Source organism: Lipotes vexillifer, unplaced genomic scaffold (genome assembly GCF_000442215.2).
Source record: "Lipotes vexillifer unplaced genomic scaffold, Lipotes_vexillifer_v1.1 scaffold822, whole genome shotgun sequence".
Classification (NCBI taxonomy): Eukaryota; Metazoa; Chordata; class Mammalia; order Artiodactyla; family Lipotidae; genus Lipotes; species Lipotes vexillifer.
The window spans coordinates 2,023,180-2,045,041 of record NW_006770496.1 but is presented as its reverse complement, the minus strand read 5'-3'; the positions used below and the strand labels follow the sequence as shown (position 1 = coordinate 2,045,041).

At 38.9% G+C, this 21,862-nt stretch overlaps 1 protein-coding gene across 1 annotated transcript in view; it reads right to left on the bottom strand.

Moving 5' to 3' along the window:
- Window positions 1-21,862, bottom strand: part of MATCAP2 (microtubule associated tyrosine carboxypeptidase 2) — a 68,977-nt gene that overhangs the window by 20,854 nt on the left and 26,261 nt on the right. Inside the window, exons 4-6 of the mRNA XM_007446131.1 lie at window positions 17,495-17,638; window positions 16,655-16,778; window positions 15,799-16,104 (exon numbers count right to left, since the gene is read on the bottom strand). Of these exons, the coding sequence (XP_007446193.1) occupies window positions 15,799-16,104; window positions 16,655-16,778; window positions 17,495-17,638 (574 nt within the window). The remainder of the gene's footprint in view (window positions 1-15,798; window positions 16,105-16,654; window positions 16,779-17,494; window positions 17,639-21,862) is intronic.

Here is a 21,862-nt window from a genome sequence, read left to right as displayed (position 1 = left end):
AAGACAGCCTGAAGGGGGCTAGTGCACCACAGCTACCTGGGAGGGAGTCTGGAAAAAAGTCTGGAACTGCCTAAGAGGCAAGAGACCATTGTCTCGGGGTGTGTTAGAAGAGGGGCTTCCTGCTCTGTGTGTCCTCAGGCGACAGAGCACTGCCTAAGTGAGCTCCAGAGATGGGAGTGAGCGGCAGCTATCATCATGGATGCCAGAGGCGGGCAGGGACTGCTACCACGGCTGCCGCTGCCACTAAGAATCCTGTGTGCAAGCATAGGTCACTACCCACACCCTCCCGAGAGCTTGTGCAGAATGCCACTGCCAGGGTCCCGTGATCGAGGGCCAACTTCCCCAGGAGAACACATGGCACACCTCAGGCTGCTGCAGCGTCATGCCAGCCTCTACCACCACAGGCACGCCCTGCATTCCAATTGTGACTACGGTACCCCTCCCTCTCCCCGACCTGAGTGAGCAAAAGAGCTCTAATAAACTGCTGCTTTAACCCGCTCCTGTCTGGGCAGGGAACAGACGCCTGAGGGCAGCCTACACGCAGAGGCAAGGCCAAAACCAAACTGAACCTTGGACCTGTGCAAACAAGAGAAAGGGAACTTTCTCCTGAGGTGCAGCCTCAGGAGCAGCAGACTCAATCACCCCAGTCAGCTTGGTAAACCCTGGAATATCTGAATAGACAATGAGTGTTCCCAAAATTGAGGCGGTGGACTTTGGCGGTAACTGTGGACCTGGGGTTTGCTTTCTGCATTTGATCTGTTTTTGGTTTTATGTTTATGTTAGTTTACTTTTTAGTGATTGCTTTTATTTGTGTGTTTACTGGTTTGGTTGCTCTCTTCCTTTTTCTTGCTTTCTTCTTCTGTGAGTGTGTGTGTATGTTTGTGTGATTTACCATTTGTCTTGGAGTTCTGTCCATTTTTTGTTTTTTTTTTCCTTCCTTTTCTTCTGAGCCATGTGGCTGGCAGTGTTGGTGCTCTGGCTGGGCGTCAGGCCTGAGCCCGAGATGACAGAGCCGAGTCCAGGACATTGGACCACCAGAGACCTTCCAGCCCCATGTAATATTAATCAGCGAGAGCTCTCCCAGAGATCTCCATCTCAACACTAAGACCCAGCTCCACTCAACGGCCAGCAAGCGCCAGTGATGGATGCCCCATGCCAAACAACTACGAAGACAGGAACACAACCCCACCCATTAGCAGAGAGGCTGTCTAACGTCATACTAAGTTCACAGACACCCCAAAACACACCACCGGATGTGGCCCTGCCCACCAGAGGGTCAAGATCCAGCCTCATCGTCTACAACACAGGCACCAGGCCCTCCAACCAGGAAACCTACATAAGCCACTGAACAAACCTCACCCACTGGGGGCAGACACCAGAAATAAGAGGAACTATGAACCTTCAGCCTGTGAAAAGGACACCCCAAACACAGTAAGTTAAAATGAGAAGACAGAGAAATATGCAGCAGATGACGGAGCAAGATAAAAAACCTACAAGACCAAACAAATGAAGAGGAAATAGGCAGTCTACCTGAAAAAGAATTCAGAGAAATGATAGTAAGATGATCCAAAAATCTCGGAAATAGAATGGAGAAAATAAAAGTAACGTTTAACAAGGCCCTGGAAGAACTAAAGAGCAAACAAAAGATGAACAACACAATAAATGAAATTAAAAATACTCTAGAAGGGGGCTTCCCTGGTGGCGCAGTGCTTGAGAGTCCGCCTGCCGATGCAGGAGACGCGGGTTCGTGCCCCGTTTCGGGAGGATCCCACATGCCGCGGAGCGGCTGGGCCCGTGAGCCATGGCCGCTGAGCCTGCGCGTCCGGAGCCTGTGCTCCGCAAATGGGAGAGGCCACGACAGTGAGAGGCCCGCATAACGCAAGAAAAAAAAAAAAAAAATACTCTAGAAAGAATCAACAGCAGAATAACTGAGGAAGAAGAATGGATAAGTGACCTGGAAGACAGAATAGTGGAAATAACTGTGGCAGAGCAGAAAAAAGAAAAAAGAATGAAAAGAACTGAGAACAGTCTCAGAGACCACTGGGACAACATTAAATGCTCCAATGTTCAAATTACAGGGGTCCCAGAGAAGCAGAGAAAAAGAAAGGGTCAGAAAAAATATTTGAAGAGATTATAGTTGAAAACTTCCCTAACATGGGAAAGGAAATAGTCAATCAAGTCCAGGAAGCACAAAGAGTCCCATACAGGATAAATCCAAGAAGAAACACAGCAAGACACATATTCATCAAACTACCAAAAATTAAACACAAAGAAAAAAATATTAAAAGGAGCAAGGGAAAAGCAACAAATAACATACAAGGGAATCCCCATAAGGTTAACAGCAGATCTTTCAGCAGAAACTCTGCGAGCCAGAAGGGAGTGGCAGGACATATTTAAAGTGACGAAAGGGAAAAACCTACAACCAAGATTACTCTACCCAGCAAGGATGTCATTCAGATTCGACGGAGAAATTAAAACCTTTACAGATAAGCAAAAGTTAAGAGAATTCAGCACGACCAAACCAGCTTTACAACAAATACTAAAGGTACTTCTCTAGGCAGGGAACAGAAGAGAAGGAAAAGACCTATAAAAACAACTGAACAACTAAGAAAATGGTAATAGGAACATACATATTGATAATTACCTTAAATGTAAATGGATTAAATGCTCCAAATAAAAGACACACACTGGCTCAATGGATACAGAAACAAGACCCGTATGTATGCTGTCTACAAGATACCCACTTCAGACCTAGGGTCACATACAGACTGAAAGTGAGGGGATGGAAAAAGATATTCCATGCAAATGGAAATCAAAAGAAAGCTGGATAAAAAACTACAAATAGAACTACCATATGACCCAGCAATCTCACTACTGGGCATATACCCTGAGAAAACCATAATTCAAAAAGAGTCATGTACCAAAATGTTCATTGAAGCTTTATTTACAATAGCCAGGAGATGGAAACAACCTAAGTGTCCATCATTGGATGAATGGATAAAGAAGATGTGGCACGTATATACAATGGAATATTACTCAGCCATAAAAAGAAACGAAATTGAGCTACTTGTAATGAGATGGATGGACCTAGAGTCTGTCATACAGAGTGAAGTAAGTCAGAAAGAGAAAGACAAATACTGTATGCTAACATATATATGGAATTTAAGAAAAACAAAATGCCATGAAGAACCTAGTGGTAAGACAGGAATAAAGACACAGACCTACTACAGAATGGACTTGAGGATATGGGGAGGGGGAAGGGTACGCTGTGACAAAGTGAGAGAGTGGCATGGACATATATACACTACCAAACGTGGAGTAGATGGCTGGTGGCAGGCAGCCATATAGCAAAGGGAGATCAGCTTGGTGCTTTGTGACCACCTAGAGGGGTGGGATAGGGAGGGTGGGAGGGAGGGAGATGCAAGAAGGAAGAGATATGGGAACACATGTATATGTATAACTGATTCACTTTGTTATAAAGCAGAAACTAAAACACCATTATAAAGCAATTATACTCCAATAAAGATGTAAAAACAAAAAGAAAGCTGGAGTAGCAATTCTCATATCAGACAAAATAGACTTTAAAGACTATCACAAGAGACAAAGAAGGACACTACATAATGATCAAGGGATGAATCCAAGAAGATATAGCAATTGTAAATATTTATGCACCCAACAAAGGAGCACCTCAAAACATAAGGCAAATACTAACAGCCATAAAAGAGGAAATCGACAGTAACACAATCATAGTAGGAGACTTTAACAACCCACTTTCACCAATGGAGAGATCATCCAAAATGCAAATAAATAAGGAAACACAGCTTTAAATGATACATTAAAAAGATAGAAACTCTCCAGAAAGTGGGCAGAGAGGGAACCTACCTCAACATAGTAAAGTCCATATATGACCAACCCACAGCCAACATCATTCTCAATGGTGAAAAACTGAAAGCATTTCCTGTAAGATCAGGAACAAGAGAAGGGTGCCCACTCTCACCACTGTTATTCAACATTGTTTTGGAAGTTTTAGCCACAGCAATAAAAAAAAGAAATAGAAGGAATCCAAATTGGAAAAGAAGAAGTAAAACTGTCACTGTTTGCAGATTACATGATACTACACATAGAGAATCCTAAAGATGTTACCAGAAAACTACTAGAGCTAATCAATGAATTTGGTAAAGTAGAAGGACACAAAATTAATGCACAGAAATCTCTTGCATTCCTATACACTAATGATGAAAAATCTGAAAGAGAAATTAAGGAAACACTCCCATTTAGCATTGCAATAAAAAGAATAGAATACCTAGGAATAAACCTACCTAAGGAGACAAAAGACTTCTATGCAGAAAACTATAGGACACTGATGAAAGAAATCAAGATGATACAAACAGATGGAGCGATACACCATGATCTTGGATGGGAATACTCAACACTGTGAAAATGGCTATACTACCCAAAGCAATCTACAGATTCAATGCAATCCCTATCAAACTACCAATGGCATTTTTCACAGAACTAGAACAAAACATTTTACAATTGGTATGGAAACACAGAAGATGCGAATAGCCAAAGCAATCTTGAGAAAGAAAAACGGAGCTGGAAGAATCAGGCTCACCGAATTCAGACTATACTACAAAGCTACAGTAATCAAGACAGTACGGTACTGGCACAAAAACAGAAATATAGATCAATGGAACAAGACAGAAAGCCCAGAGATAAACCCATGTACACATGGTCACCTTATTTTTGATAAAGGAGGCAAGAATATACAATGGAGAAAAGACAGCCTCTTCAATAAGTGGTGCTAGGAAAACTGGACAGCTATGTTTAAAAGAATGAAATTAGAACACTCCCTAACACCATATACAAAAATAAACTCATAATGGATTAGAGACCTATATGTAAGACCGGACACTATAAAACTCTTAGAGGAAAACATAGGAAGAACACTCTTTGACATAAATCACAGCAAGACCTTTTTTGATCCATCTCCTAGAGTAATGGAACTAAAAACAAAAGTAAACAAATGGAACCTAATGAAACTTAAAAGCTTTTGCATAGCAAAGGAAACTACAAGCAACATGAAAAGACAACCCTCAGAATGGAGGAAAATATTTGCGAACGAATCAATGGACAAAGGATTAACCTCCAAAATATATAAACAACTCATGCAGCTTAATATTAAAAAAACAAACAACCCAATCCAAAAAATGGGCAGAAGCCCTAAATAGACATTTCTCCAAAGAAGAGAGACAGATGGCCAAGAAGCACATGAAAACCTGCTCAACATCCCTAATTATTAGAGAAATGCAAATCAAAACTACAATGAGGTATCACCTCACACCAGTTAGAATGGGCATCATCAGAAAATCTACAAACAACAAATGCTGGAGAGGCTGTGGAGAAAAGGGAACCCTCTAGCACTGTTGCTGGGAATGTAAATTGATACAGCCACTATGGAGGACAGTATGGAGGTTCCTTAAAAAACTAAACAGAATTATCATATGATCCAGCAATCCCACTACTGGGCATATACTCAGAGAAAACCATAATTCAAAAAGACACATGCACCCCAATGTTCATTGCAGTACCATTTACAATAGCCAGGTCATGGAAGCAACGTAAATGCACATTAACAGACGAATGGATAAAGAAGATGTGGTACATATATACAATGGAATATTACTCAGCCATAAAAAGGAACGAAACTGGGTCATTTGTTGAGAGGTGGATGGATCTAGAGACTGTCATACAGAGTGAAGTAAGTCAGAAAGAGAAAAACAAATATTGTATACTAACGCATATATGTGGAAGCTAGAAAAATGGTACAGATGAACCGGTCTGCAGGGCAGAAACTGAGACACAGATGTAGAGAACAAACGTAGGGACACCAAGGGGAGAAAGCGGCCTGGGGTGTGGTGGTGGTGGTGTGATGAATTGTGCGATTGGGATTGACATGTATATACTGATGTGTATAAAATTGATGACTAGTAAGAACCTGCTGTATAAAAATAAATAAATAAAATAAAATTCAAGAATTAAATAAATAAATAAAAAGAAATTGAGTTATTTGTAGTGAGGTGAATGGACCTAGAGTCTGTTCACACAGAGTGAAGTTAAGTCAGAAAGAGAAAAACAAATATCGTGTGCTAACACATATATATGGAATTAAAAAAAAAATGGTTCTGAAGAACCTAGGGGCAGGACAGGAATAAAGATGCAGAGGTAGAGAATGGACTTGAGGACACAAGTTGGGGGGGAAGGCAACCTGGAGAGAAGTGAGAGAGTAGTATATATGTACTACCAAATGTAAAATAGATAGCTACTGGGAAGCAGCTGCACTGCACAGGGAGATCCGCTCAGTGCTTTGTGACCACCTAAAGAGGAGGGATAGGGAGGGTGGGAGGGAGGCATTATGGGGATGTATGTATACATACAGCAGATTCACTTTGTTATACAGCAGAAACTAACAACACTGTAAAGCAATTATATTCCAATAAGATGTAAAAAATACATAAATAGTATTACAAAGTTAAAAAAAAAAGGGACCTAATGAAACTCAAAAGCTTTTGCACAGGAGAGGAAATCATAAACAAAAGGAAAGACAACCCACACAATGGGAGAAAATACTGGCAAATGATGTGTCCGACAAGGGATTAATCTCCAAAATTTACAAACAGCTCATGAACCTCAATATCAAAAAAAGCAAACAACCCAATCAAAAAATGGGCAGAAGACCGAAACAGACATTTCTCCACAGACAGACAGATGGCCACAAGGCACATGGAGAGACGCTCAACTTTGCTAATCATTAGATAAATGCAAATCAAAACTACAATGAGATATCACCTCACAACAGTCAGAATGGCCATCATCAAAAATGTACAAACATGGGCTTCCCTGGTGGCTCAATGGTTGAGAGTCCGCCTGCCGGTGCAGGGGACACGGGTTCGTGCCCCGGTCTGGGAGGATCCCACGTGCCGCGGAGCGGCTGGACCTGTGAGCCATGGCCGCTGAGCCTGCGTGTCCAGAGCCTGTGCTCCGCAACGGGAGAGGCCGCAACGGTGAGAGGCCCAAGTACCGCAAAAAAAAAAAAAAAAAAAAATGTACAAACATGGGATCCAGAACTCAACTTCCTGTATATGTAAAATAAAAGAGCTGAATAGATCCTGAAAAAAAGAATCTACAAACAATAAATGCTGAAGAGGGTGTTGAGTTGAAAGAGAACCCTCCTAGACTGTAGGTGGGAATGTAAATTGGTACAGCCACTATGGAGAACAATACGGAAGTTCCTTAAAAAAATGAAAAATAGAGCTACCATATGATCCAGCAATGCCACTCCTGGGCACATATCTGGCAAAAACCATGGTTTGAAAGGATACAAGCACCCCAATGTTCATTGCCGCACTGCTTACAGTAACAAAGACATGGAAGCAACCTAAATGTCCATCAACAGAAGAGTGGATAAAGAAGATGTGGTAAATATGTCCAATGGAATATTCAGCCATTAAAAAGAATGAAATAATGCCACTGGCAGCAACATGAATGGACCTGGAGATTATCATACTTAGTGAAGTCAGTCAGACAGAGAAAGACAAATATACTGTGATATCGCTATATGGGGAATCAAGAAAATGATACAAATAAAGTTATTTCCAAAACAGAAACAGATCACAGACTTAGAATACAAACTTATGGTTAACAAAGGGGAATGGTAGGGGGCAGGGTTAAACTAGCAGTTTGGGACTGACATATATACACTACAATAATGAAAATAAATAACCAACAAGGACCTACTGTATAGCAAAGGGAACTGTGGTCAAATTCTGTAATAACTAAATGGGTAAAGAACTTTAAAAAGGATAAATGTATACATATAACTGAAACACTTCACTGTACACCTGAAACTAACAACATTGCTAATCAACTATAGTCCAATATAAAATATTAAATTTTTTTTAAAAAACAAAAAAACAGTATGATGAGAAACAAAAAATACAGTGTTCAAGATCTCTCCCTATTAAAAGTGGCTAAAGGGACATTGCCACCAAAACTAATGCATGAACCCTTATTGGACCTAGTTTGTTTTGTTTTTTTTAACACCTATAAAGACATTTTTGGAACAGTTGGGGAAATTTAAATACCGTATATGGGGTAGTTGATATTGCTGAATTACCACTCACTTTCTTAAGTGTGATGATGATACTGTTTTAAGTAGAAGAGAATGTTTTTAGTCTTAGGAGACGCATGCTCAAGTTTTTAAGGAATGAAATGCCAAGTGTACAACTTGCTTTTAAAAAGTCACAGAGAATAGCATCAAGAAAGTGAAAAGACTACAGAGTAGTAGAAAATATTTGTAAATGATTATCTGACAAGAGATTTTTATCTAGAATACATAAAAAACCCTTACACCTCAATAATAAAAAGCAAACCAATTAAAAATGGGTAAATGATCTAAACAGACGGTTCTCCAAAGAAAATACATAAATAGCCAATAATCACATGAAAAGATGCTCAACATCACTACTCACCAGGAAAATTCAAATCTAAACCACAGTGAGTTAACCACTTCACACCCACTAGGGATGGTTATAATATTAATTTAAAAAATGAAAATAGTAGGTGTTGGTGAGGATTTGGAGAACTAGAAATCGTCATACACTGCAGTGGGAATGTAAAATGGTGCATTCACTTTGGAAACGGTGGCAGTTCCTCAAAAGGTTGAGCACAGAGTTATCACATAACCCCAAAATTCCACTCCTAAGCATATACTCAAGAGAATTACCAGCATAAACTTATGAATGAAGGCTCATAATAGCATTATTCATAATAGCCAAAAAGTGGAAATAACCCAAATGTCCATTAGCTGGTGAAAGGATAATTAAAAGGTGTTATATTCATGCACTGGATTATTATTCAGCAATAAAAAGGACTGATATACTAATACATGCTACAATATGAACAAACTTTAAAAATATTAAGTAAAAATAAATAAATAAATAAATATTATGCTAAGTAAAAGAAGCCAGCCACAAAGGATCATATATTATATGATTTCATTTATATGAAATGTGAAAAACAGGCAAAACTAATAAAAGCAGATTAATGGTTATTTATCACTAGGAGCAGTAGGGAGAGAGAATAGGTAATGACAGCTAATGGGTACAAATTTCTTTTTGGGTGATGACACGTTCTGGAATTAGATTAGTGGTGTTGGCTGCGCAACTCCACAAATATAAAAATCACTGAACTGTACATTTTAAATGGGTGAATTATATGTCATGTGAATTATATATCTCAATAAAGCTGTTTTTAAAGTCAGAGAGGAAGAGAGAAAGCAAAAATGGCAAAATATTAACAATAGGTGAATCCAGAGGAAGGGTACAGAAGTGTTAATTCCTTCATTATTTCCCTATTTCTGTAGGTTTGAAAAATTTCAAAACAAGATGGGAAAAATAATGCTAACAAAATGTGGGTTGCGAAAACTAGCACTGACCTCAAGCAACAAAGGTTTAATTTTTTATAGTTGAGTGGATTCTCTGATGGGAAGATTAGGATATATCCAAAATCAATAGACAATTACCCAGACCCGCAGCCAGTGAGCCAGGCGCAGAGCCACCCACTTGCACTGTGCCCACCGCAGCTGAACCCGGCTCCTGCAGGAGACAAAAGGAGAGCGGGGATCGTGAGCCCCAGCCAGAGTGAGTGTGCATGGCCGCCGCTGAGTCGGCACCTGGAGGACAAGAAGAAATGGATGGAAGATAAGAGCAAAGCGAGACTTAGGCTTAAAAGCAGGTTGCTTGCTCCTTGAGGGCCAAATGCAAGTTTGAACTCTGTTATCAGAAGACACAAGGGACTCCTTTCCTAAGCCTGTAAATAAGCCCTGCCCTTGGTGCCTAAGGAAGGGGTTAGTGAAAGTCAGCCTGAGAGTCAACTAACTGCTGAACAATCATCAACAGGAAGACACTGGAACTCATCAAAAAAGATACCCCACATCCAAAGACAAAGGAGATGCCACAATGAGACAGTACGAGGGACGCAATCACAATAAAATCAAATCCCATAACTGCTGAGTGGGCGACTTACGAACTGGAGAACACTTATACCACAGAAGTCCACCCACTGGAGTGAAGGTTCTGAGCCCCACATCAGGCTTCCCAACCTGGGGGTCCGGCAACGGGAAGAGAAACTCCTAGAGAATCAGACTTGGAAGGCTAGCGGGATTTGATTGCAGGACTTCGACAGGACTTGGGGAAACAAAGACTCCACTCCTGGAGGGCACACACAAAGTAGGGTGCATATCAGGACCCAGGGGAAGGAGCAGTGACCCCAAAAGAGACTGATCCAGACCTACGTGCTAGTGTTGGAGGGTCTCCTGCAGAGGTGGGGGGTGGCTTTGTCTCACCGTGAGGACAAGGACACTGGCAGCAGAAGTTCTGGGAAGTACTCCTTGGCGTGAGCCCTCCCAGAGTCTGCCATTACCCCCACCAAAGAGCCTCAGGCCAAACAACCAACAGGGAGGGAACCCAGCCCCCATCAGCAGACAAGTGGATTAAAGTTTTACTGAGCTCTGCCTACCAGAACAACAGCCAGCTCTACCCACCACAGTCCCTCCCAACATGAAACATGCTCAAGTCTCTTAGATAGCCTCATCCACCAGAGCGCAGACAGCAGAAGCAAGAACTACAATCCTGCAGCCTGTGGAACAAAAAACACATTCACAGAAAGATATACAAGATGAAAATGCAGAGGGCTATGTACCAGATGAAGGAACAAGATAAAACCCCAGAAAAACAACTAAATGAAGTGGAGATAGACAACCTTCCAGAAAAAGTATTGAGAATAATGATAGTGAAGATGATTCAGGACCTCAGAAAAAGAATGGAGACAAAGATCGAGATGATGCAAGAAACGTTTAACAAAGACGTAGAAGAATTAAAGAACAAACAAACAGAGATGAACAATACAATAACTGAAATGAAAAATAAACTAGAAGGAATCAATAGCAGAATAACTGAGGCAGAAGAACAGATAAGTGACCTGGAAGACAGAATGGTGGAATTCACTGCTGCGGAAGAGAATAAAGAAAAAAGAATGAAAAGAAATGAAGACAGCCTAAGAGACCTCTGGGACAACATTAAATGCAACAACATTCACATTATAGGGTCCCAGAAGGAGGAGAGAGAGAGAAAGGACCTGAGAAAATATTTGAAGAGATTATAGTCGAAAACTTCCTTAATATGGGAAAGGACATAGCTACCTAAACCCAGGAAGTGCAGACAGTCCCATACAGGATAAACCCAAGGAGAAACACACCAAGACACATAGTAATCAAACTGGAAAAAATTAAAGACAAACAAAAATTACTGAAAGCATCAAGGGAAAAAAGACAAATAACATACAAGGGAACTCCCATAAGGTTAACAGCTGATTTCTCAGCAGAAACTCTACAAACCAGAAGGGAGTGGCACGATATATTTAAAGTGACAAAAGGGAAGAACCTACAACCAAGGTTTACTCTACCCGGCAAGGATCTCATTCAGATTCGATGGAGAAATCAAAAGCTTTACAGACAAGCAAAAGCTAAGAGAATTCAGCACCACCAAACCAGCTCTACAACAAATGCTAAAGGAACTTCTCTAAGTGGGAAACACAAGAGAAGTAAAGGACCTACAATAACAAACACAAAAAAATTAAGAAAATGGTAATAGGAACATACATATCAATAATTACCTTAAACGTGAATGGATTACATGCTCCAACCAAAAGACACAAGCTCACTGAATGGATACAAAAACAATTCCCATTTATATGCTGTCTCCAAGAGACCCAATTCATACCTAGGGACACATACAGGCTTAAAGTGAGGGGATGGAAAAAGATACTCCCTGATAATGGAAATCAAAACAAAGCTGGAGTAGCAATACTCATACCAGATAAAATAGACTTTAAAATAAAGAATGTTACAAGAGACAAGGAAGGACACTATATAATGATCAAGGGATCAATCCAAGAAGAAGATATAACAATTATAAACATATATGCACCCAACATAGGAGCACCTCAATACATAAGACAACTGCTAATAGCTATAGAAGAGAAAATCAACAGTAACACAATAATAGTGGGGGACTTTAACAACTCACTTAACACCAATGGACAAATCATCCAAACAGAAAATTAATAAGGAAACACAAGCTTTAAATGACACAACAGACTAGATAGATTTAACTGATTTTTATAGGACATTCCAAGCAAAAACAGCAGATTACACTTTCTTCTCAAGTGTGCACGGAACACTGTCCAGGATCGATCACATCTTGGGTCACAAATCAAGCCTCAGTAAATTTAAGAAAATTGAAATCATATAAAGTATCTTTTCTAACCACAATGCTATGAGATTAGAAATCAATTACAGGGAAAAAAACATAAACAACACAAAAACATGGAGGCTAAACAATACGTTACTAAATAACCAAGAGATTACTGAAGAAATCTAAGAGGAAATCAAAAAGTACCTAGAGACAAATGACAATGAAAACACGACGATCCAAAACCTATGGGATACAGCAAAAGCAGTTGTAAGAGGGAAGTTTATAGCAATACAAGCCTACCTCAAGAAACAAGAAAAGTCTCAAATAAACAATCTAACCTTACACCTAAAGGAACTGGAGAAAGAAGAACAAACAAAACCCAAAGTTAGTAGAAGGAAAGAAATCATAACGATCAGAGCAGAAATAAATGAAACAGAAACAAAGAAAACAATAACAAAGATCAATAAAACTAAAAGCTGCTTCTTTGAGAAGATAAACAAAATTGATAAACCATTAGCCAGGCCCATCAAGAAAAAAAGGAAGAGGACTCAAATCAATAGATTTAGAAATGAAAAAGGAGAAGTAACAACTGACACTTCAGAAATACAAAGGATCTTGAGAGATTACTACAAGCGACTCTATGCCAATAAAATGGATAACCTGGAAGAAATGGACAAATTCTTAGAAAAGCACAACCTTCTAAGACTAAACCAGGAAGAAATAGAAAATATAAACAGACCAGTCACAAGCACTGAAATTGAGACTGCAATTAAAAATCTTCCAACAAACAAAAGCCCAGGACCAGATGGCTTCACAGGCGAATTCTATCAAACATTTAGAGAAGAGCTAACACCCATCCTTCTCAAACTCTTCCAAAATATAGCAGAGGATCACTCCCAAACTCACTCTACGAGGCCACCATCACCCTGATACCAAAACCAGACAAAGATGTCACAAAGAAAGAAAACTACAGACCAATATCGATGATGAACACAGATGCAAAAATCCTCAACAAAATACTAGCAAACAGAACCCAACAACACATTAAACGGATCATACACCACGATCAAGTGGAATTTATGCCAGGGATGCAAGGATTCTCCAATATATGCAAAATCAATGTGATACACCATATTAACAAATTGAAGAATAAAAACCATATGATCATCTCAATAGATGCAGAAAAAGCTTTTGACAAAATTCGACATCCATTTATAAAAACTCTCCAGAAAGTGGGCAGAGAGGGAACCTACCTCAACATAATAAAGGCCATATATGACCAACCCACAGCCAACATCATTCTCAATGGTGAAAAACTGAAAGCATTTCCTCTAAGATCCAGAAAAAGACAAGGATGTCCACTCTCACCACTAGTATTCAACACAGTTTTGGAAGTCCTAGCCATGGCAATCAGAGAAGAAAAAGAAATAAAAGGAATACAAATTGGAAAAGAAGAAGTAAAGCTGTCACTGTTTGCAGATGACATGATACTATACATAGAGAATCCTAAAGATACCACCAGAAAACTACTAGAGCTAATCAATGAATCTGGTAAAGTTGCAGGATACAAAATTAATGGGCAGAAATCTCTTGCATTCCTATACACTATGATGAAAAATCTGAAAGAGAAATTAAGAAAACACTCCTGTTTACCACTGCAACAAAAAGAATAAAATTCCTAGGAATAAACCTACCTAAGGAGACAAAAGACCCGTATGCAGAAAACTGTAAGACACTGATGAAAGAAACTAAAGATGATACAAACAGATGGAGAGATATATTGTATTCTTGGATTGGAGAATCAATATTGTGAAAATGACTATACTACCCAAAGCAATCTACAGATTCAATTAAATCCCTATCAGACTACCAATGGCATTTTTCACAGAACTAGAACAAAAAATTTCACAATTTGTATGGAAACACAAAAGACCCCAAATAGCCAAAGCAATCTTGAGAAAGGAAAATGGAGCTGGAGGAATCAGGCTCCCAGACTTCAGACTATACTACAAAGCTACAGTAATCAAGACAGTGTGGTACTGGCACAAAAACAGAAATATAGATTAACAGAATAGCACAGAAAGCCCAGAGATAAACACACACACATATGATCAACTAATCTATGACAAAGGAAGCAAGGATATACAATGGAGAAAAGACAGTCTCTTCAATAAGTGGTGTTGGGAAAACTGGACAGCTACATGTAAACGAATGAAATCAGAACACTCCCTAACACCATACACAAAAATAAACTCATAATGGATTAGAGACCTAAATGTAAGACCAGACACTATAAAACTCTTAGAGGAAAACATAGCAAGATCACTCTTTGACATAAATCACAGCAAGATCTCTTCTGATCCACCTCCTAGGGTAATGGAAATCAAAAGAAGAATAAACAAATGGGACCTAATGAAACTTCAAAGCAGTTGCACAGCAAAGGAAACCATAAACAAGATGAAAAGAAAACCCTCACAATGGGAGAAAATATTTGCAAATGAAGCAGCTGACAAAGGATTAATCTCCAAAATTTACAAGCAGCTCATGAAACTCAATATTAAAAAAACAAACAACCCAATCCAAAAATGGGCAGAAGACCTAAATAGACATTTCTCCAAAGAAGACATTCAGATGGCAAAGAAGCACATGAAAAGCTGCTCAAGATCACTAATTATTAAGAGAAAATGCAAATCAAAACTACAGTGAGGTATCACCTCACACCAGTTAGAATGGGCATCATCAGAAAATCTACAAACAACATATGCTGGAGAGGGTGTGGGGAAAAGGGAACCCTCTTGCACTGTTGGTGGGAATGTAAATTGATACAGCCACTATGTGGAACAGTATGGAAGTTCCTTAAAAAACTAAAAATAGAATTACCATATGACCCACCAATCACACTCCTGGGCATATACCCACAGAAAACTATAATTCAAAAAGACACTTGCACCCCAATGTTCACTGCAGCACTATTTACAATTGCTCGGTCATGGAAGCAACCTAAATGCCCATGAACAGACAAATCGATAAAGAAAATGTGGTACATATATAAAATGGAATATTACTCAGCCATAAAAAGGAATGAAATTGGGTCATTTGTAGAGACGTGGATCAATCTAGAGACTGTCATACAGAGTGAAGTAAGAAAGAGAAAAACAAATATCGTATATTAACGCATATATGTGGAACTTAGAAAAATGGTAGAAACGAACTGGTCTGCAGGGCAGAAATTGAGAGACAGATATAGAGAACAAACGTATGGACACCAAGGAGGGAAAGTGGCACGAGGGTGGTGGTGGTGGTATGATGAATTGGGAGATTGGGATTGATATATATACATTAATATGTATAAAATGGATAACTAGTGAGAACCTGCTCTTTTAGGAAACAAAATTCTGCTGTTTTATAAAATAAAATTCAAAAATTAAAAAAAAAATGACAATTACCCAATAAATCAGAAAATCTACTGTCAAGGGACACACACCTGGTTGGGAGGTATCAGTCCATCCCCTCTTGGCTCGTACACAATAATCCCATCTTGTACTGGGGTCCTTGACAAACTTTCCAATGTCTTTGAATAATGCACAAAAAGACATGTGGCTGGCTCGATAAACAGTGTAGTAGAGGAGGGCAGCCCTCCATAAAAAGGGGTCTTTTCTAAACAGGACACTGTGAATACTTGCCAGTCCTTCCTCTGTGGGATTGTTTGGCTTTAGGTCATGTTTTTTACGGCCAGTCCAACTGTTCCATGGCTGCTGAAGGTTGTTAATACCTCGAAAATAATGTGTGCCTATGGAGAAGAAAAGGCACATGAAAAGTAAGAAATGCCATTCTTATTTTAATTCTTCTCCAAAAAAAGATTCTACCAACAGTTCTAAAACAAAATTGATGTGTACCTACAAATCAAAAGAAAGTAGAAAATGATCTGACACTAATGCCCTTTGCTTTGAAGGAGTACGCAGCCTTCAGAAGGATTACATGTCTCATTAGAAGAGGTATAATTTTTACAGCAATTTATTTTCTTTTTAAGAGTCGAATTATAGACTTGATATTTGAAAAGAATCTTAGAGATCACTTAATTCAATTCCCTCAGTTGAAGATGGGGGAACTGAAATCCAGAGGAGTTAAATGACTCTCCAAGCTTAATACAGCTATACGGTACCGTAAAAAAATCTAATTTGAAATGAGACATTAATATCTTAGCTTTAGTTCAAGTGACACCTAACAATTTCATTACTTTTTGCCAAATATTACTAATAAAAAATGCATTATAAACAAACAAGTCCTTTAAGTAATTTCTGCTATTACAACTGAATAAATGGAGAAGGGTTGCCCCCTACCTATTTCATGCCTCAGCATTCCTTCCAGCCAATGCTCACGTGCAGTGCAAACATTGATGGTCAGTGTTGGACATCCATTTACTACTGTCATGGAAGCTCGGGAAAGCAGGTCCTCAGAGGTGAACTCATGTGTGTGTGTGTGTGTGTGTGTGTGTGTATATATATATATATGTATATATATATATATATATATATATAAATAAAAGAACGTAGAAGGCAGGGGGTGAAAGTTTTCACAGAAAACAATGGACCCATAAATTAACACCTTTTTCTTTTGTTTACACCATCTTGAATCTCCCCAAAACCAAGAAGATGAAATGCAGACCCTTGGAATTTTGAGCCTTTGGGAACTCAAGAACCTTTACTGGATTGAAAAAACAGTAGACAGCTGTGCAGAGGAAGACACAGAGAACTGAAATTGTGCCTCTGCAGTGCTCTCAAATATAGTCCCCCGGGCTGGAATAATGCAAAGGAAGGTAAAGGAGCCAGAGTCCTGGTCACTGCTGGACCAAAGCTTATTTTGAGACTGAACACTAGGAACTGGACATTAATAAGAAAAGTCACTGTGCCAAATCTCTTCATTAATAATTTTCATAAGCCAATTCACATAATCCTACAAGCTATACAAAAATGGTAGTAAGAAAAAAGGAAAAACAGAAAAAACTGAACATTAACAATTCAATGCAATAAAAACTTAGACTTATATTTAGTAAGAAATCTGAGTGACTTATTTAATGGGTAAAATAGTGTTGGGAAAACAAAACCTGCAGGAAAAACAAACACGTGGCAGTGACTGAGCGTTAAAATGCTCAAATTGTCATGCTTACTCATGATTCATACCTCACCCATGCAGCCTTCTTTCATCATGTATTTCCTAACATGACTCCAGATTCGAGTTTTAGATAGTAGGCTACCACCGGTGGCCTGTTCAAATTTTTCATAGCTTCCATACTTTTGTAAAGTCAGTTCCATAATATTGATGGACTGTAAAAGAAACAGAGATAATGAAAGTAAACAGCCTCCTATTACTTCGACATGAGTAATGACCTATATTCTTATTTATCATGACCTGTTCTGTGCTTACCGATTTCCAAATTAAATTGCAGCTACGGTAACATATTTTTCTAATCCTAAACAGCTTTCACTCATTTTCATATATTTTTACAAACACCTGTGTACGTACTTACTTCTTAACACGGGATGAAGGCTCAAGCACTACACAACTGTCAACATCTAACAGGCTGAGAAGCTAAGGCAGAGTTCTCAGTTTCTCTTGGCTTCTCTAAGACCACCTGGTGGTTTTGCAGAACTCAGAAGGTATGTCTCCAGACTAATTACTAGAATATAATTACCATTTGGATAAAGAAAAAAATTCCCAATTTTTAAGAACACACAGAAGAATCAACCATTCTTTTGTGATGATCCTATAGAACCTGATGTTTTCCTGGGCTACTACTCTTTGGCAGAAACACATAGTCTCAACATTACTAAAAACACTTTTTATCTTTCATTCTGGGCAGGGTACTATCTACTTTTCATTCTTCATAAATTTTCATATCAAAAGAATATGAAAGTTGAGATCTTTTTCTCTAAGCACAAATATACAAAAAGGAAGACTAAAAAAACTGGTAACAAATCACAGATCATCAGTATCTATGGGAAAGCCACAAAAAAAGGAAAACATAAGGAAGGAAAATGCTATTCAAAGGTCTTTTGGGAAAAAGCTAGAAAATTCAAATATATCTTATATGAATGGTGACATAAGCTAGAAAATTCAGATACCTGATATTATATTAAGCCTATGCTTTCTAGCTGTTGTCAGACTAGTAAAGAGATTAAAAGTACAAGCTCTAGAGTCAGACTACCTGAGCTGACATCCTGGCTCTGCCACCTTCTGGTTGTGTGACTCTGGGCAAGTCACTAAACTTGTTACCAAGCTTCCTCATTAGTAAATGGGGATAACAACAATAATGTCTACTGCATGGTTTTTTTGAGAAAATTTAGCCAAACTTTGTAAAGCACAGTGTCAGACATAAGTAGTCAATACATGTCAATTATTACATCATCATCATCAGTATGTTACCATTCTTTATAAATACCACTGTAGATGACATGCCCAACACAAAAACTACAGTAAAACTCATGTGCTACAAGTTATAAGTAAATAGATATATCCCCACAGGAAAAATATATATTACTAATAAACTAGGAGTGAATCATAAAGTTATCATAACAAGAAATGGCTTCAACAAGTTTGCCTGGCTTGTGTTCCCAAAGTTGCTATTAAAAGCCTTGATATTCAAAATGTGGTCTAAAAGCCAGCAGCATTGGCACTGGCATTGTCCTGGAAGCTGGCTTCAAATTTGGAATTTTGCCTGCCTCCAAGCTGCATGCATACTGAATCAGAATCTGCATTTTAACAAGATTCCCCAGGTGATTCACCTGCACAGTAGAAAGCCAGAAGGATCTCAGAGAATGGGAACACAGCAAATATCCCAGAGGCTAATTTATTTATATGACAACTAGGATAATTAAAAGAACAAGTTAGCACATAATTAAAAGCCCATTTAGCAGATTAGCTAAGGTATTTGCATACACCAGTCTAATGGTCACTAGTCATCAATATATCAGAGTTAGAAAAATCTGAGTAATTTTGCCTTAATTCCATAAGAGACAGAAGTGGTACCTTCTATACTGAACTTATAATTAGACCTAAAAAAAGTTAAAGAAATTTTTTATTATAACTTGTGCGTATAGGTTTTTAAAAGTATGTACTTAACTTAGGATAAAACTAGCTTTTCTAGCATACGCTTACTCAGTAGGAAAATATGGTTATCTGGTTACTATTTATTATAACAGTCTAGAGACTTCAGAAAAACTTAAATACAGGTGACCCTCGTTATCATCAATAAATGGTACTTAGTAGAAGGCTATTAAGTATTCACACTCATAATAAGTATTTGTTCATATTCATAATAGGGAACAAAGATTTGATTGAAAATTTACCCTGAAAAAGTACCCTATAAGATTAAAAAACATTACCATGGCAGTTTAACAACACTGAGGCAACCTTTATACCTATCAACTAATTATTAGATAATCAAAGAATGAATAAAAATAGTGGGAGTTTCTTTTGGAGGGGATGTAATTTTTCTATCAAAATGATATGCAATAGCACATCATTTTCCATTGCGTGACTTACATGGCACCATCATGGCAGCAATCCTTCATGAGAGGTACATGGATGTTCCCAAAAGCTTATCTTAATATGTCATGTACAGTCATTCTTCACTGAAGTGCCCATCCTGTTGTCATCTCTAGATATTTTTCTTTATTTGTTTTTCAACTGGTCCAACCTAGACAAATTTGTCAGTGACCACACTGATCTCCAGTATCCTTCACTGACTTCCCAATCCATCTGCATTAAATAGACCCCAGCACAGAGAGAAAGACAGTGGTTGGATAGGTGAATAAATTCAAGTTTTAAGAGAGAAGTCAGGAATGTTCAGTGGTTACTTCATCAGTGAACATTTTTGTGTTACAACAATTTCTGCTTCCTTATGCAACCTCTTGCAGGCCACAAAAATTTTTACAAGTATGATCTCAATTTGGGGGAAAAAAAAAGGCAATAAGCAATTTTTAAAAGGCACAAGGAAGCCTGGAAGGATATACCCAAAGGCTACATGATATCATGTTCATGTTTGAGAAGGGATAATGTGTTGCACTGATGTTTAATTATTTGCACTATACAGAAGTTTTCAAAATGGTTTACAATATGCAAAGGAAAAAGTCATTTTTTCCAGCTTCACTGAGGAATGATCGACAAATAAAAATTGTATATATTTAGCTTCTACAATCAGGTGTTTAAGGTGCACAATGCGATGACTTAATATGTGTATACACTATGAAGTGATTACTACAATCAAGTTAATTTACAAATCCATCACCTCATATAGTTACATTTTTTTAATGTGGTGGGAACATCTAAGATCTTAGCAAATTTCAAGTATACAATATACTATTATTACCTATAATCAACATGCTATATACTAGATACCCAGAACTTATTCAGTTTATAACTGAAAGTTGGTACCCTTTGACCCACATCTCCTTACAAGTTTTTGTTTGGTTTTTTTACAGGAAAAAAGAGTCCATCCTCTCCCGCTAGAGCTCAGACAATCAATATCTGTGTCACTTTAAGAATCAAGCTTTCGGGCTTCCCTGGTGGCGCAGCGGTTGAGAGTCCGCCTGCCGATGCAGGGGACACGGGTTCGTGCCCCGGTCCGGGAAGATCCCACATGCAGCGGAGCGGCTGGGCCCGTGAGCCATGGCCGCTGAGCCTGCGCGTCCGGAGCCTGTGCTCCGCAACGGGAGAAGCCGCAACAGTGAGAGGCCCGCGTACCGCAAAAAAAAAAAAAAAAAAAAAAGAATCAAGCTTTCACACACCTCCGCATGGTTAACACTTTTAAGAGGCAATCAATTTTACGTCAGATCTCTCTTCTCCATTAATATCATCATCTAAGTTAATCAGAAAACTACATTTCCCAATATTACTTGGCGGGAGATTCAAACAAGCAGCAGCTTGATAATTTTTTTGTGTGTGTGGTATGCGGGCCTCTCACTGCTGTGGCCTCTCCCGTTGCGGAGCACAGGCTCCGGACGCGCAGGCTCAGCGGCCATGGCTCACGGGCCCAGCTGCTCCGCGGCATGTGGGATCCTCCCGGACCGGGGCACGAATCCGTGTCCCCTGCATTGGCAGGCGGACTCTCAAGCACTGCGCCACCAGGGAAGCCCGCAGCTTGATAATTTTACTCTAATCATCACTTTTTTTTTTGGCTGTGCCTTGCAGCTTGTGGGATCCTAGTTCCCTGACCAGGGCTTGAAGCCGGATCCTTGGCAGTGAAAGCCCAGAGTCCCAACAACTGACCTCCAGGGAATTCCCCAATCATCACTTTCAATTTGCCATGCAGCATATCCCTTTTTTATCTTCAAATAAACCTTAACCAATTTAACTTCCAAAAACGTTCAAGTATTAAAAGAAAAAAAAAGTCCATTTCAAGTTAATTTAACCCAATTTAAAACATAAATCACATATCCAATTAAAGCTCTTTCCCCTCCCCTAGGCAGAGCCTGGCCTGAGGCCTAAAGAACCTTCACTGGGAAAAGAAGGCATAATCAGTGATTTTATTCCTTCTCATCTCTCCCCTA